At 39.0% G+C, this 17,984-nt stretch overlaps 2 protein-coding genes and 1 pseudogene across 2 annotated transcripts; 2 read left to right on the top strand and 1 right to left on the bottom strand.

Annotated features, from left to right (window-relative positions):
* Positions 1 to 3,700: 3,700 nt before the first annotated feature.
* On the top strand, positions 3,701 to 4,441 carry LOC132842426 (uncharacterized; annotated as a pseudogene).
* A 2,890-nt stretch (positions 4,442 to 7,331) lies between these two features.
* On the top strand, positions 7,332 to 10,955 carry si:ch211-22i13.2 (uncharacterized protein LOC553945 homolog). The gene is made up of 7 exons (XM_060866335.1): positions 7,332 to 7,548; positions 8,380 to 8,455; positions 9,007 to 9,162; positions 9,563 to 9,624; positions 9,805 to 9,894; positions 9,976 to 10,068; positions 10,220 to 10,955. Exons 1-7 carry the CDS (start codon positions 7,546 to 7,548, stop codon positions 10,268 to 10,270), a joined length of 531 nt encoding a protein of 176 aa, XP_060722318.1. The 5' UTR covers positions 7,332 to 7,545; the 3' UTR covers positions 10,271 to 10,955.
* Positions 10,956 to 12,846: 1,891 nt separating this feature from the next.
* rd3 (retinal degeneration 3, GUCY2D regulator) lies at positions 12,847 to 17,334 on the bottom strand. The gene is made up of 3 exons (XM_060864992.1): positions 17,202 to 17,334; positions 15,683 to 15,993; positions 12,847 to 13,791 (listed from the first exon to the last, which is right to left on the bottom strand). Exons 2-3 carry the CDS (start codon positions 15,967 to 15,969, stop codon positions 13,437 to 13,439), a joined length of 642 nt encoding a protein of 213 aa, XP_060720975.1. The 5' UTR covers positions 15,970 to 15,993; positions 17,202 to 17,334; the 3' UTR covers positions 12,847 to 13,436.
* Between the last annotated feature and the right edge of the window lie 650 nt (positions 17,335 to 17,984).

Here is a 17,984-nt window from a genome sequence, read left to right as displayed (position 1 = left end):
TATTGCTAATGCTAATGCATAGGTTTGATGTTTAGACGTTTGCTGTTTTTATATTGTTTGTCAAGATGTTCATAGAATTTATGTTGAATTTAGTTCTAAATTGCATTTGGTTATGTGGGCAAATACTGTTTAGTAATTTGAGTTGTTGTTGAGCAGTTTGACCACACACACACACACACACACACACACACATAAATGTGCAACAAAACCCAACAAATCCTGAAAATTAAACTACAGCAACAACGTATGTGTGCATTGTGAGTTCTGCACAAGAGGAATAAACAAATAAAAAAAATAAAAACGATATCCCGCTTAATGTTATCATTTTGTGGGTAACATTAAAGTCAAACACGAGGAATTAAGAAGATTAATGACAACATGGAGGACGATTCAGATATAATTACCACACCTGAGCAACAACAAATGTGTCTCAAGCGTCAACGTGGAGTTGCAAAGGCTGTGGTGACACGCTTGATGACACAGATTACAACTTCTATGAACTGTAACCAGCCCAAAGAGGTGGAAATTAAACTTGCTGCTTTGGATGAGGCTGTAATACGGTTTCATGAGATTCACAACACATACCAAAAAACATTAGATGATGATGACCTTGATGCTTCTAAGGGCTATTTAACATCGGTCCTGCGTGATGTTCAAGACTTGCAACACAGTCTTGAGCTGGCTTGACGACTTTAAGCCATCAATGGAGGATCCAAGCATTGAATCTTCAGATGCACTTAATTTCCAAGAGGAAGAGCCAGTGCTTGATGAAGGTGTTAACCCTCCAATGTCAGCTATCTACCCAGTTTCAAGGGCTACAAAATCTAAGACAGAAAGAAAAGAGACAGTTTTCCATGCTAATCGCTCAACAGGATGAACGTCTGCATGCAGAGTTTAAATTACAACTTCAGCATGTTGAATGTGAAATGGATGCACTGAAAGGCTTACTGAAACTCAAAGATGCTGAGATGGAGGAAAATCGTCAAAAGGCTGAGTTAATGATAAATAGACATTTCAACTCCTGTCTCAGGTAACCCATCCCTTAACTTTCGTCCATCCTTCTCAACAATGAACGAGAATTCTTTATGCCAACTACTAGAGCTGTCAAGACAACAATATCAGTCACACATCGATTCCATGCATCTACCACCTGTTGACATCATTGAGTTCGACGGAGAACCCTTAAAATACTGGTTGTTCATGAGATTGTTCTCCTCTGTGATAGATAAAGAGACAGTGCCAGATCAAGAGAAACTCACTCGACTGCATCAGTATACTGTCGGCCAAGCTAGAGATGCTATATCGTATTGCTTGTACAATCCCAACTCTAGCCTGGGCTATGCAGATGCCATGGCTATTCTGAAAAGGTGGTTTGGAAATCCATATGCAATATCGCAAGCATGGGTTGACAAGGTGCTTAATTACAAAGACATTAAAGACAGCAAGCAGTTGAAAAGCTTCGCTGATGTTCTGTGCAGCTGCAGAGACACTTTAAAGGCAATGAAGTGTGAGGAAGAGCTGAATAGTGGACGCACCTTGCTGCAAATTGTAGAAAAGCTACCTGAAGACTTAGAAAAAATGGCTCACAATAAACTACGAGATCATCAAGTCCAGCCGTTGGATGACATAGTCAGTCTTGTTGAATCAGAAGCTGCTAAGAGAGCAGATCCTATCTTCAGGAATCTTCTTAGTCCTGCCATTCAAAACTCTCCAACAAGTTTTAAATCAAGTACCAAGTCAAGTGTCAATAATAAAAGGCAGACATTCGCAACATTGCCCGTTACTAATGAATCCACCACGTCATCCACACCAAAGACAACATCAACATTTAAGTGTCCAAAATGCACTGATGGACACTTTCTGAACCAATGTCAAGCTTTTAGAGCGCTGTCTGTTCAAGAGCGTTTGGCCTTTGTTCAACGAAAGCAACTCTGTCTGAACTGTTTCATGAAAGGTCATCGTAGCGCAGTCTGTACTCGCAGCTGGGTATGCAAAGTGCCTGGATGTGGAAAAAAACAGTTGGCTGCACTCTGCTATCGTAGCCTCTAAAAATGGCAAAAGCCAATCTACTAATCAAGCTACTGTAGCAGCTGCTGACCCGCCACATGTCATTCAAGCACATGCTACCAGAAAGTTAATTGAAGTCAGTCAGAAGAAGATTGCACTTCCCATCTTGCCAGTAGTGGTTTCAGACAAACACAACCGTTTCTCTATGAATGTCTTTGCTTTGCTTGAAGTGGCTCTAATGGGACTTTTATTTCTAAGAAGCTAGTTCATGCTCTAAAGCTAGAGTCACGCAAAATGAACATTAAACTGAACACCATAGAGACCAAAAATCTCAACGTAGTCACGCTAGCAGTGGAACTACAAGTTGCAGAACTTGGGAACTACTCTTACCTCATGAAGGGAGTGCTCTGTCGGGATCACCTGAATATAAATCTGGACAACCTAGTCACACAGCATGAGGTGTTGTAGTGGCCATATCTGAGGGAAATTGCAGATGAAATTAGTTTACCTGATGTTGATTTAGTTGATGAAGTTCACCTGTTGATAGGTCTAGACCAACCAGACATACTTGCTCCTTGTGACACACGCTGTGGTGAGTCAGGCGAGCCTTATGCAATTCTGACTAGCCTGGGGTGGACACTCCATGGACCAGTAGCTGATGGTCCAACATCAATTTCTGCCAATTTCATTCAAGCTGACCACTCTCTACAACAAGCTCTTGAAAGGTTTTGGAAACTGGATGATCCAGTGCATGTGAACACAGACTCATTGTTAGAAGTTGACGAGCAAGTTGTGGATTTAAGGAACAAGCTATCAGTCAAAGAAGATGGTCACTACACACTCCCAATCCATTTCAAAGAACATCCACCACGACTGTCTAATAACTACACAATGGCCAAACATCGATTAGACCTTTTAGGAAAGAGGCTAAAGAAAGACCCAACTTTGCGTCAGAAGTATACAGAAGGTATCAGAGACTCTTTGCTGAAAGGATACGCAGAAGAGGTCGTTGACTTCAACATAGAAGAAGGTTGTGTGTGGTATCTGCCACATCATCCAGTGCTACATCCACGCAAGCCTGAAAAGGTTCGTATTGTCTTTGATGGTGCAGCACGTTACCAAGGTACTTCATTAAATGATCATGTTCACCAAGGCCCAGACCTTACCAACAAGCTACTTGGGAGTTCTTCTCAAGTTTAGGCAAGAACCAGTTGCTCTGAATGCAGACATCGAGAGCATGTTTTATCAAGTCCGAGTGCCACCAGCTGAAAGAGATGTGCTTCGCTTTCTGTGGTGGGAAGATAACGACCCGGACAAACCACCTAAACATTATCGTATGACAGCAAACCTTTTTGGAGGTGTCTGAAGTCCTAGTGCGGCTAATTTTGCTTTGCAATGAGTGGCTGAAGACAACTCTGGAAACTTCTCTGATGTTACCGTGGAAACGGTGAGGCGAAACTTCTACGTCGACGATTGTCTTAAGTCGGTATCAACAGAGGTGGTTGCCATCAAACTTGCTTCCGAACTCCGGGAACTGCTCGCCTGTGGAGGCTTTAGATTAACCTAGTGGTTAAGCAATTCCAAGGAAGTGATGAAGTCAATACCAGCTGAGGACTGGGCAAAATCACTGCATGAGGTAAACCTAGACATAGAGGATTTGCCATTTGAATGAACACTGGGCGTTCTTTGGGATATGGAAAGAGAGTGCTTCACTTTTGACATCAAGGCAGTGGACAAACCTGCAACAAAAAGAGGAGTATTGAGCACTACCAGTTCTATCTATGATCCTTTAGGATTTGCAAGCCCTTTTGTACTCAAAGCAAAGGCGATCTTCCAAGAGTTGTGCTGCATGAAAGTCGACTGGGATGAGGAGTTACCGCTGGACATGGCTGCACAGTGGCGCAGATGGTTAAATGACTTGCCTCTGTTGTCAGCACTGACAATTCCAAGATGTCTCAGATCAACATCCACTAGTCACTTGTTAGCTACCCAGCTCCATCACTTTTCCGATGCCTCGGAACTGGCTTATGGTGCTGTTTCATACATCAGGATTGGTGGCACTTGCAGGCTGGTGATGTCGAAGGCCAGACTTGCACCAATCAAGCCAGTTAGTATACCATGACTGGAGCTACTAGCAGCGGTAGCTGCTACAGAGCTGGATCAGCATATCAAGCGGCACTTGGAAATTCCAATTGAAAGGACTTTCTTTTGGACAGACAGTACTATCGTACTTCAATACATCAACAACAAGCATTGTCGTTTTAAGACCTTCGTCGCCAACCGCATTTCAAAAATACATGAGAGTTCAGAACCATGCCACTGGAGACACACTGACTTTACTTCTAAACCTGCGGATGATGTCTCTCGAGGAATGAATATGGGAGAGATTTTGTCGAGTGAACAGTGGATCTGGTCCACACTTTCTACAACTTGAGGAGGAACACTGGCCTGCTCAACCTATCATAAATGATTTGTCGGAGGAAGCAGAGATCAAAGGAGCCAAAGAAGTCTATGCAGCTAACATAAAACCAAACCAAGTGATGAAAAATGCAATAGACAGACTACTGGAGCGATACTCCAGTTGGCATCGATTGAAAAGGGCTACTGCTATCCTGTTGCGTGTCAAGGCTTTGTTACGCAAGAAAGCAAGAGTGCATCTTTTTGACCCCATCACTGTTTGTGAGCTCCAACAAGCAGAGTTGGCCATTCTCAACCACATACAAACTGCATCTTTTGGATCTTCTCAAGTCAAACCCATTTCCCTTCTCAAGCTTAAACCCTTTAAGGATGAACATAACCAACTCCTTCGTGTGGGAGGAAGCTAACACGTGCTCCAATTCCCTTTGAGGCTAAACATCCAGTGATCCTACCTAACAATCATCACATCACCCAGCTGATTATCAGTCACTACCATCTTCGCTTGGGTCATGCAGGTCCAGAGCGGGTACTTGCAGAAATTCGGCAACGTTTCTGGATACTAAAGGGACGTGCTGTCATTAACCAAACTCTCAAGTCATGTCTACAGTGTCGCAAGTTAAGAGCCAAGCCACAAATCCAGCAAATGGCAGACTTGCCTGACTCTAGGGTGACACCAGGGGAGCCTCCATTCACTCGTGTGGGTGTAGACTACTTCGGGCCATTCTTGGTTAAGAAGGCAAGCAGTGAACTCAAGAGGTATGGATGTTTGTTTACATGTCTCACTACGAGAGCCATCCACTTGGAAGTTGAATACACTCTCGATACTGACTCATTCATCAATGCTTTACAGCGATTTATTGCTAGGAGAGGCCCACCCACAGAAATACGCTTGGATAACGGGACTAATTTTGTCGGTGGATTATGAGAGTTGCGGAAAGCCATTAGTGAATGGAATCAACAAAGGATTTCTGATTATTTGCTACAGAACAATGTAAAATGGATCTTTAATCCGCCTGCCGCCTCCCACATGGGTGGTGTTTGGGAGCGACAAATTCGCACCGTCCGTTCCATTCTAAGCATTGTCCTAGCACAGCAGGCACCAGATGATGAGGGGTTGACAACACTGTTTTGCTGTGTTGAGTCTATTGTCAATGATAGACCAATCACTAAACTCTCAGACGACCCAACAGCTCCTCTACCACTCACACCAATCCATCTGTTGTTACTCCGTTCTGGTCCAATTCTACCTCCAGGAGCCTTCATAAAACAAGATCTCTACAGACATAGATGGCGCCAGGTGCAATATCTGGCAGATGTCTTCTGGTGCAGATGGCTCAAGGAATATTTACCTGCATTGCAACAGTGCCAAAAATGGCTACAACCAAAGCGGAATCTTCAAATAGGAGATCTTGTGCTTATTCTGCATGAAAACACACCACGCAATCACTGGCCATTAGGTCTGATTACTCAAGTATATCCAGGTGCAGATGGACTTGTGCGTACTGTGGAAGTGAAAACACAGGCAGGTGTCTTCAACCGTCCGGCTGACAAAATCTGCCTCCTGGAAGCCAGTCTTCTTAGTTGACTCTTCTCAGTTGAAATAGCTTAATGGAGACATCACCCTTCCTTTTTTTGAATGACCTGTTTGGGTCATTGGGGCCGGGATGTTGGGTGCTGCCCCTTTAAGGACGCTAGCTCATGGGATTGCTTAGAGAAAAAAAAGAAGGTTAGTTAGAGAAAAAAAGGACACTGAGAGAAAAGCAATGTTGTTTAGTTAAACTTTGTTAGAACGTGTATAAAATTTCCAGTTTAAAAAAACAAAACTACTGTATATATTCCCCAGCGTGGTGAGTGATTTATGTTGTTTAAGTGAATTGATATTTTTTGAGTTATTATTTAGTTCTTTATTTGTAATTAGCGCCGAAGCGCCTTAACTATTGCTAATGCTAATGCATAGGTTTGATGTTTAGACGTTTGCTGTTTTTATATTGTTTGTCAAGATGTTCATAGAATATATGTTGCATTTAGTTCTAAATTGCATTTGGTTATGTGGGCAATACTGTTTAGTAATTTGAGTTGTTTGTGTTTTGCAGTTTGACCACACACACACACACACACACAAATGTGCAACAAAACCCAACAAATCCTGAAAATTAAACTACAGCAACAACGTATGTGTGCATTGTGAGTTCTGCACAAGAGGAATAAACTAATAAAAAAAATAAAAACAATATCCAGCTTAATGTTATCATTTTGTGGGTACCACTTATAATTAAATATATTCCAATATATCGTGTTTTAATCTTATATTAATGTGTTAAATAAAAACACACACAAGCAAAAATAAAGGTTGTTCCCATAAAGCTCATTCCAGAAAGATCATACCCAGCTATACCAGCATTATACCAGCACTATACCAGCATGAACCAGTAAAAACCAGCCTGGGCCAGCATGGAATTCATGCTGGTTTATGTTGGATTTTTCAGCAGGGGAGATGGAGCTGCCAGGTAAGAGGTCAAGAGAAAGGCCAAAGAGGAGATATATGGATGTGTTAAATGAGGACATGAAGTTAATTGGTGCGAGAGTAGAAGTTAAGTGAAAATAGATGATTTGCTGTGGTGACCCCTAACAGAAGTAGAAGTAGACGAAGAGGAACTACTCCATTTTGTCGAATAAAGGAAAGTAATGGAAATGTTTACTTCAGGCCAGTCTGTTCATGCAATACCGTAGAGGGACTGTAGAGGGCAGCACTACAACAAATGTTACATGGCGAGCAGTTCGCAGAAGAAGCACAAGCATTTAGAGGGTTTATAAAATAGCCTGTAGTGTACTAGGTACTCCCTCGAATGCTATTCGGTTAGCCTTAACGCAGTGCACAAATGTAGGGCGCAGGGAGAGATTTGGGATTTAACCGCAAAGAATGACGGGAAAACGGGTTAACAAGAATGGCTTCGCTCTGGTCTTACTGAAAGTTTGAGTAAGCCATATTATCAAAAAAATATAATAGGAATTAAAGAAAAGTAAAATGTTTCTATAATGTAGCAGGTATTCTGTGAGTAGTAGGAGCGATTTTGTCACGATTTACACCGATTCATCCAGACAGACCTTTCCTTTTTCACCATGGTAAGGTGTAAATATCATTAGCATTAGCGTTAGCATTGTGCTAAATGAAAACTCCATTCTGTTCCAGTTAAATCGCCAGCAGATTCGTATTAAAACAAAAACACTGCACATGTTGGATTATTTGACAAGCCTCTTTTGCAAACTTACACTTATTCGTTATTTGAACTTTTGGGTGTAGCTCCTGCTTGAATGGAATGAAAACCAGCACCCACAACAGCACTTTCTAAATAAACACCTCTAGTTTAAAGCACCTTTATATAACAGACCCCTTTCAGAGTTGTGATGTTAGTGTGTGCTGGAGAAAATACCTCAGTGATCATCCTCTCAATATATTTTAGATAGATGGACAGATAGATACAGCTTTATTGTCATTGTATAGTACAGGTACACAGGAACGAAATGCAGTTTGGCATCTAACAGAAGTGATGCAGTTGTGCAAATAGACAAGTGCAGATATATATGTAGCATATGTACAACATATTATATACACACACACACGTATATATATGTATGTGTATATGTGTGTGTGTATGTATGTGTGTATATATATATAGGTATATTTTAGTGCTGTATGATTACTGTCTAGTTTCACACAGAATAGAATGTTTTCCCTTTTGAGTCTGGTTTCTCTCAAGGTTTCATCTTTTTTTTTTCCTTGCCTCTGTTGCCACTCTGGTTTCTAATTAGGGATTGATGTCTGTTGTTAAAAGTGCTATACAAGTACAATGGATATGAATTCAATCAAATGGATTACATCCTGCCTCTTTTATAAGTCAATTTTAAGCTAAAATGCTTGTCATTTGAGTAAATGTAAGTGTTTATGTTTAACAGTCTGCGAAAGTGGATTTCAAGGAGAGAAGCAGGTCAAGCACAGACTCAAAAGAGAGGAGACGATCGAGAAGCAGAGGTTGGTGTTTATGAAACAGAGACACCCTGCACGTTTGTAGTGATTACTTGCTTTAAATACAAAGTTCAGAATTTGACTTGGTTTAGTAGGTGTGATAGAGTAAGGTGTGGGTGTGAGTAAGATAAATTTCAGAGAGAGCTACACAATCTACAGATCTATACTTGCTTGTGTGGGTTCTGTTGTTTTCACACTTTACAAAAATATGGTGTGTGGATTAGCTACACTATTACCCGTAGGTATGACTGTGAGTGAGGGGATATATGTGTATATGCCATAGTGCTCTGTTTTAGACTGGTGGTCCTTGCATTTGTAAACCAAGATTCAACTGTTGTTCAAACGCACAGACTATTGAAGGGTCTTGGAAATCAGGAGCCAACATCCCGTTATTAAGAGCGCACAACAACTAGCAGTATGTGTTAGAGTTTCACAAGGTTCCCAAACCTGAACTGCAGATCTGTCTCAGTATTGTAATGACTCTTGGATAAACAAGATCAGGTTTAAGTACTGAGAATTTGACTGAAAGGTGTTTGTCTGCCTGGATTGATTGACAGGAAGAGACGAAAAGAAGCGAAAACGCAGCCGAAGCAGATCCTCCTCGGTCAGTTCATCTTCCTCCTCAACATCCTCCTCCTCCTCGTCCTCATCTTCATCTCACTCTTCTTCTAGCAGTGACTCTTCAGGCAGCAGGAGCAGCTCCAGTAGCAGTGGTGAGTTCATATGTAACTGAACAAACTTTGTATTAACGTGCAGAATGCAGCAGAGCAGCTGATTTACAGAGGACATTATTATGATGTATAATTGGAGCCGTTGCACTAGTTTAGTATTCCAGAAATCCAAAATCACCAGATTTTACAGATAGATGGCCAGCCTCTGTGTCTCAGTGCCAAAGTGGGAGGAATTGATAGTATGCATGAAATGTTAGATGTCATTTTAATCATTACTCTGGAGTAGATGTACTGCTGCAAACTATTAGTTATAAAGTAAAAAATGAATGAATGCAATCACTCTATTCATGTTAGCCACATGCATATTTGTGAAGTTATACTAAACTTGTAGCTTTGATGTGGGGGGAAAGTTGCCACATCACTTTTTGTGCTTTCTCATTAGATTCTTACCGAAAGAAACAAAAAGTTTCAAAGAAAAGGAAGAAGGAAAAGCCTGGCAAAAAGGTATGTTTTTATTATTGTGCAAAGTTCAGTATTCCGATGATAAATATTCACAGAGTCATTCACTGGTTTTGCACAGTTAACCTCATGTGTCCTAAACCTCTCACACACACACACACACACACACACACACACACACACACAGACGTTTAGTGTTCTTCATTGATTGATTTTTTTTTATAGAAACAGAAAATAGACAAATCACGGAAACGAAAGAAGGACAAGAAACATAAAGGAGATGAAGATTCTTCTGGTCCTGTTCAGATTTCAAAGGTAATGGTTTAATAACAATATAATCTACATTGGAGTTCAAAAATAAAATCCCCATCATGCTGATGTGTGTTTTTGTTGCAGTACCTGAAGGAGAAGAAGCGGAGTGGCAAGTACAGCATGATCTCAGGGAAGAAGATCAAAATGAAGGTGAAGAAATCAAAGAAGGACAAGCAAGTGAGTCATCAACTTAGTTATCTTGTATTTCTGTACCATTAAGTGCTGCTGTTATATTGTGTGATGATGTGAACTACACAGATTCTACTGTTGTTGGTTTTTTTTGTATTTTATGTAAACCTGAATTTTATTTATTTTATCTTTGTTTCAGAGAGACAAGAACCGTGCTGAACTGTTGGAGTTTCTGAATTCAACTTGCTAATTCAGACTCTGTGCGTCTACTTTCCCCATAATTCATTTATTTTTTATTTTTATTGACTTTGTCTTGGCCAATCAGCTCTCAGGGAAATGCCTGTTATTTCCTGTAATGGACCGCACTGTGGGGCCTCATGCTGCTCACCACAACTGGAGAAAATTCTTATTTTGTTATCTTATCTTTCTATATTATTTTGTTAACATCCAGTACTCGCATTATATTCCTGTTAGGAAGCGTCACTCTTGTATGTGTTTGCTTTTTTGAACTTAATGAGGGTGATGTACCGTACTTTTAACCTACTTTCGAATTCAGACCACTATTACTGTAATAAGACTGCCCAGGTTTTTAAGATAAAGATACAAAAACAAAAAAAAAAGTGATATTTTTTTAATCCAAGACAGACTGTTCTTTTGTTTGTTTGCTTGTTTTTTTTTTGTTTTTTGTTTTTTTTTTCAATACCCCTAATTTCACATTTTACAACGGACAACTAAAAAACTTATTAGACATGTAGAAAAAGTGGACGTGTAGAAAATATCAGTAAATACAATTCTGATGGCACATAAATGTGATATAAAACAATAGTGCAGCATTCAGAAAATCTGTGTTATTTGTCATGTTTAAATTGGTAAAAATTGATAACATGCTGATGTCTGTAAGGATTCTTAGATAAATAAAAACAAATCGTTCCAAATGTGCAATTGGATTTATTTGAGGATCTAGAAGGCATATAGATAGAAAGAAAATATTCTTGTTTCGATGTTGTGCCTTTTCACTTGTTAGTCCTGACTAATTATCATTCAGTAAATTAATTTGAAAGTGAAGTCAAAGGTATTTACCATTACCTAGACTCTGACTTCAACCTAAATCAAAATCTGTGTTGCTTGTATATGCGGTTATAGATTGAATACATAAACAATCCACGGTTGCGCATAAAGAACATATACAGGCTAGCAGCATTGGGTAATGTTCACATCAACCATCAGAATGGTGGAACATGTGATCTTAGTGATTTTGACTGAGCGGCAGTTCTGTAGAACTGAGACGCTTTGTTGATGATCTGTTCGAGATCAACGGAGAATGGTCAGAATGTTTTGAGAATCTCAGAATGCACAATATGTGAAACCTCGAGGTGGATGTACTACAACAGCTGACATCCCTGTGCAGAAAGATTAGGCTACAGTGGACACAAGTTCCACCAAACTTTAGCGATGAAGACCAGAAAAAACGCAGTCTGGTCTAGTGTTAATTTCGTCAGACGAGACGAGACGAAATATGTTCGTCAACAACCTTTTTTTTTTTTTCATGACTAAGACGAGACGATGACAAGATTGCACCACTGTCCAAAAACGCTGACTAGACTAAATTAACATGCATTATTGTTGACGAAAAAAGACGAGACGAAAATGTTTTGTATAAAATAAAAACTAAGATAAAATCTCTTCATTTTCGTCTACAATTGTCTCTGCTTTTTCATCAGCTGTTACGCCTTTAAAATATTCAGCACGAGTTCGCGGCTTCGCGCTGTGCTCAAGTTACAGGTCTCATACGCCTGTGTCTCAACACGAAACTGCTGAAAACACAACACCCGACGACATGCTACTGTAGGTCGAAGGAAGAGGCTCGATATTTGGTCGCATTTTAAGTACAATGATACTGACAAAAAAGTCAGAATGTGTCATCATAACTGACGGGAAACAGACACGTTTAACATTTGCATTCAACAAAAATCATTCAAGAAGTGTATTTTGTCAGGTAATTATGACATTTAACCAATGTTTGAGATATGTGAAACACTTTTTTTTACTGAAATGTTTATCAGTAATAATCTCAGTACTAATGTTATTTTAAAAAAATACTAATTTTTTTTTTTACTAAAACTAGACTAAAATTAAAAGACTTTTAGTCGACTAAAACTTGATCAAGATACCTTGAGTTTTCTTTTGACTAAAACTAAACTAAAATGACGAGGCTTTTAGTCTACTAAAACTTGACTAACAAAAAAAGATATGTGAATCATCACTTGAGCACCACAGCCTATTTAACTATTACTGCTGACCATGTGTATGCATTAATTGCCACAATTTACTCATCTTCTAATGGCTAATTCCTACATGCAAATTCACCATGTGACAAAGCAAAAGGGAGAAAGAGAAGCCTTTATTTTGTCACATGTACATTACAGCACAGTGAAATTCTATCTTCATATATCCCAACGTTGAAGGTTAGGATCTTAGTACAGGGTCAGCCATGATACAGCAGCCCTGGAGTTGTGAGGGTTAAGGGGATTGTTTAAGGGCCCAACAGTGGCAGCTTGGCAGTGCTGGGGCTTGAACTCCGATCAACAACCCCAAACTGGTTTAATGTGCTTATTTGTCTATGCTCTTGTTCTCTATGTTCTAAAATATGAGCAGCTTACTCGGTATCATCTCAAGCATTTCATATGTAAACTGTCCTGGTATACTCTGCTCGGTAAGCCTGACTTGACTATTAACAGATGAAATACAAAGGTAGCAACTACATTATTAACGTACATTAGCTGTAATAAAGTAAAAACAATTCATCTATCACAATTCATATACACAGACCCTTATCTGTCATCATTAGAAGGGTTTAAATGGAGAATTTCATTCATCAGTTTTATTTATCATTTGATAAAATGAATCACATTTTACATTTACTGAAGATGGAGTTTGAATTGCTTACAGCTCACTGACAATACACAGACACCCAAAACAACTACACTAATACTGAATCATTAACATTTATAAAATATTACTATTTATAAAATATTACTATTACTAAAAGTAGTTTATTGAGTACATGTTCCTAAATGTCTTATAAACCAGCCCCAGAAAACATCCTTCAATGAAATTCAAAACTGTTAGAGAATCTACAGATTTCATTAAAATAAATTTTATCATTAAACCATACACATGGCATTTACATTGTACAGTAAGTGCGAGTGTTATGATACCATCAGTATGAGGGTATCAGAGAAATATTTACTGTAGTTTTCTGTAGTAAATGAAATTAAAATGTTATTGTTGTGTTTTAGAACATGGAAAGTGATGTGTAGAACATTGTATGATGTTTGATGGTTATGATATCTTTTTTTTTTAATCCTTTGTGCAGCTCCATTCATAAAGTTATGTTTTGGGAGTCCTAACATCCATCACACATGGCCATTAATGCCTTTGTGTCTGAAATCAGGCATGCTAAACACACGTTGTGCTTTTTCAGCTGTGTGTCCAAGTCCTTTTTCAACATCCTGAGATATGGTGTGGACTTCCTCTAATCCAGAACTGCTAGAGGTTAGAGCCACAGAGCTGCCAAATGGATTTATTCTTGTTCTGGATTTAAACGTAAGCATGGACAGACTGATGGAGCGCTTGTTATTCCACTGCCGAGCCAAGTGCTGTGCCTCCTTCTCCTCCTGAATGCGCTCCAGTGTCTCAAGAACAACAGCACGGAAAAGCCCGGAAACCTCTTGCACCTCTGGCTCGTTCTCTGTTAGAACCTGACGAAACCTGCCAAGAAAAAAGAATCTGGTTTAAGATCACTTAGGTGCCCGTATATAATATACAGTGCTATAAAAATATCACTGAGGAACAATGTACCTGGAGAGAATATTCCATATAACAGTATTTCAGTGTATTGACTATACTGATTTAGTAACAAAACAAGCTGACACTCATTGTATGATGGTTAGCTGTTCCAGGAGGGTGGGTGTTTGTGTAGGATGGGTTTGTGCTAAAGTATAAATTTATGCTTGTTATGTAACAGGGAAATGTCTTCTACTGTATGTACGAATCACATTTCTTTTTCCTAGTCTGAATAGATGTCACATAGTTTGTGTCTTTTGCTGCATTAATACAGCAATTAACCATGTTAATTATTTGAGTGTTTCATTTATTAGACTTAGAAATATACAGTGATTTACAACCTGAATGGTGAATGGTGAAAGGGAGTTGCCTAAATGTTTTAAAGAATCTTTTTTCAGATAGAATCTCTACAGAATATTTCAGATCCATTTTCTCAATGGAATTTACAAAATTCAACCTATCCCAGGCCCAACAACAGCTAATTGGCCTTTGCATATAAAAAAAGCTTTCAACCTCATTAAAGCCAAAGGTTATAACAGTTCTGTCATGTGTAGCTTAATGGTTAAGGTGCTGGACTACCAATCAGAAGGTTGTGAGTTTGATTCATCCACCAGGCTGCCACTGCTGGGCCCCTGAGCAAGGCCCTTAACCCTCAATTGCTCAGTTGTATAAAAAAGAAACATAAGTCGCTCTGGATAAGTGTGTCTGCTAAATGCCGTAAACGTAAATGTTCCGTAAAGCCACTCGTTCTACCATCAAGAGGTCTAGATGTTCTTAGAGAGCCTTAAAATAGCTCACCATGGAAGGTTTTATCCCTACATTAATTTGGTGTTTATGTGCCTCCTAGACATGAACAAAGATCTTCCTCTTCTGAGAGCGTGAGTGGAAAAAAATGAATTTATAAATTATGATTCTGAATTTATAAAAGCATCTTTATCTTTATCATAATTTATCTCAGCATCTTTGATTGGTTTCATTTTCTTTTATGCCAAATTATGAAATTATGAATTGTTGAAGGTAACCGTACGTACCAAACTACATACTGCTCTCGCATTCATAGCCATTATGTCTCATTTCCACAAATAAATCCATTTTCCTAGATTTTAATTTTATAGTAATACAACATTAATTTTTTAACTTCCCAATCTATATTCTTGTAATGGCAATGAAGGTGAATACAAACAATCCTGATTGTTATAGAGCTCCAGGTGTGTGAGCACAAAAAGATTAGCACTGATCACAGATTAGACCCTCTGGAATATAGCTGAAAAGATCAGCACTGACTACAGCACATGTCTAGGCAACAAGCTGTTCAAACAAGATTAGGATAATCAGTAAAACCAACCACACATAAATATTCACATAAAACATGAAACAGAGAAGGTGATGATGATGATGATGATGATGATGATGATGATGATGATGATGACAAATATCCTTGTACCTTAAGGCCAAATCACCTTGCTAGCTTATTTACATATCAGTATGAAAACATGGACTACTTTTCACACACTCCTTTTTGATGATCATCTGTTTCTGAACAACTGAAAATTCTAATCTAATCTAATCTAATTCTATAATAATAGATCATTATATAAAACTATTGTTTACTCATAATTGGCATTAGGTGATAGTAAATGCATTAGTATATTAATTCATACATATATATTACTCAGATGGTGAAAACATATGATGCCATGGTTTTAATACAAGTCTTATTTTTACAGGAATCGTATGTTGTGCGTCTGAGATAATTTGGTGAATATATGTGTATAGAATTATATAGAAATGAATGATAAATTTAGTCTGTGGTTACCGGAGGATCACGGATCCGCAGTAGGATGGATGTATTTTGCTGCACAGGTCCTCGAGCGCAAGTCTCTCTCCGTGGCTGATGTCGTAGGACACGCGCGGTGCGCTCACCAGCCAGCTGTAGTCCACACCGGTGCGCAGCCGCCGGTACTCGTTATCGCGCTCGCGCTGCAGCCGCTCCGTCTCTTTCATCTGCCAGCTGAGTTCGAGCATCAGCGTGTCCGTCACTATCTCAACCGGATCACGCCGCGCGCTCCGGTACTGAGGCTCGCTCCAGCCGAACCACGACATGGCTGAACTTTGCGCACACTGCGCCTGGAACGATGAAGTTACACGTGTGGATTTACTACATATTAAAATCCCAGTTATGCAACCGTCATGCATGCTATGAAAAGCTGTGTATTTATTGTACAAAACGTCTAAAAAACAACGGGGACGTTTCAGATTATGGGTTACAGTAGTTTTCATGTCACGTGACATTTAACTATATGTCTGGTGGCCTGGGAAAAACACATCAGGGGAAAACAAATATAGCTAATTTGATTTTTTTACCTACTTATACTTTGTATTCTCTATTTTCAGAAAATATAAACATTTTACATGACAGAAATGATTCAATCTTAATAAATCTTAATCTTAATGTCTGGTAGTCTGACTGTTTTTGCTTGGTACAGTAAGTGTGTTAAACTCCCTTGATGAGTGCCATGATTTGTTCAAGTATTTGCAAAGTCAGTGGACACAATGGACATAAGCCTAAGCAAATGAAATTATAATCAGAAGTCAACCCTTAAAAGCTCTGTGATATTTTTGTAATATTGTCATCGGAGTATTCATACACTCTGTACAGATGACATGGGAAAGAAATTTAGTCAATATAACAGAAGTGACTGCATTAATCATCAATAATTTCCCAAGTAAAGTGAGCGTGAACAGAGCTCGGACGTGTGAACAGATAATGACGAGGCATGTGGATGAGAGTGATATAGGTGATGGTTAGTACTCAGTTCAAGATAGTTAAAATCTGAGACTGAGTGTCCTTTGTGTAACATATAAAAAATTCTATATTCTATGTCTTAAATCGTCAGTGATCATGACGTATAATTTTAATACACAAGAAGCGAAATATAATCCCAAAAGATCTGACTGGATCTGTAGCTGTAACCATCTGTAGTAAAAGTTACAACATTAATTAACAGATAGATAGATAGATAGATAGATAGATAGATAGATAGATAGATAGATAGATAGATAGATAGATAGATAGATAGATAGATAGATAGATGATAGCCAGTAAAGAAATCATCTGTCATATGGAAATGACCTGGTTGGTTGGGATGATTATCATACTTGGCTTTAATATATCAGCTACTCTATTGAATCATTCTGTATGACATTAGTATTTGTATTGTATTATATATGAATAATTCATAAGTTATTATTAAAGTGTGATCATTAAATACATTTTACTGCAGATACTGTAGCAGCTGAAAACATTACAATAATCCACCATTGTTGGTACGTACCTTAAGTTCTTTTCTTAACTCTTCAGACTTAAACTCCAACTCCAGATCTTCATCAGACTTCAGGTTACAGTTATCAAGGTGTGTGCAAATTGGTTTGCTTTTTGCTTTCAAGAGATTGTCCTTGTATACTGCACTTTCTCTCTCTCTCTCTCTCTCTCTCTCTCTCTCTCTCTCTCTCTCTCTCTCTCTCTCTCTCTCTCTCTCTCTCTCTCGCTCTTTCAGTACAGTCCACCCTCTCTCTTGTGCACTTTAGTTCCGTCCACTTACCTTGATCTCTCTCTCTCTCTCTCTCTCTCTCTCTCTCTCTCTCTCTCTCTCTCTCTCTCTCTCTCTCTCTCTCTCTCTCTCTCTTTTCCCTGCTTGTCCCTGGAGTGCTGATCCAGCATAGGCTGCTTTATAGTGAACAGCCTAATACACATTCTCTCTTCCTCCCTCCCTTACTGAAGTAGCTCCTCACTCACTGTTGCTATAGCAATGTTCTGTAAGCCTTACAAAGACAAGAGGCTGACGCACAGAGAGAGAGAGAGAGAGAGAGAGAGAGAGAGAGAGAGAGAGAGAGAGAGAGAGGTCACCTGGGCTGTAAATAGATTACAAGCATGCATGTGGGCTAGGATGGCAGTGTTCTGAAGCATTACATCCATTAAAAGTCATTATTTAACATGTTTATTTAACTTTGTGTTGGGAATTGTCAGAAATATGATAAATAGTATGATGAGTCACTTTCAATGATTTTAAAATAAGCTAATGACTAAATATTTTATTGTGATCTGAGGTAGAAATGTA

This window comes from Tachysurus vachellii, chromosome 3 (genome assembly GCF_030014155.1).
Source record: "Tachysurus vachellii isolate PV-2020 chromosome 3, HZAU_Pvac_v1, whole genome shotgun sequence".
NCBI classification, from domain to species: Eukaryota; Metazoa; Chordata; class Actinopteri; order Siluriformes; family Bagridae; genus Tachysurus; species Tachysurus vachellii.
This window is presented reverse-complemented; position numbering and strand designations above follow the sequence as displayed.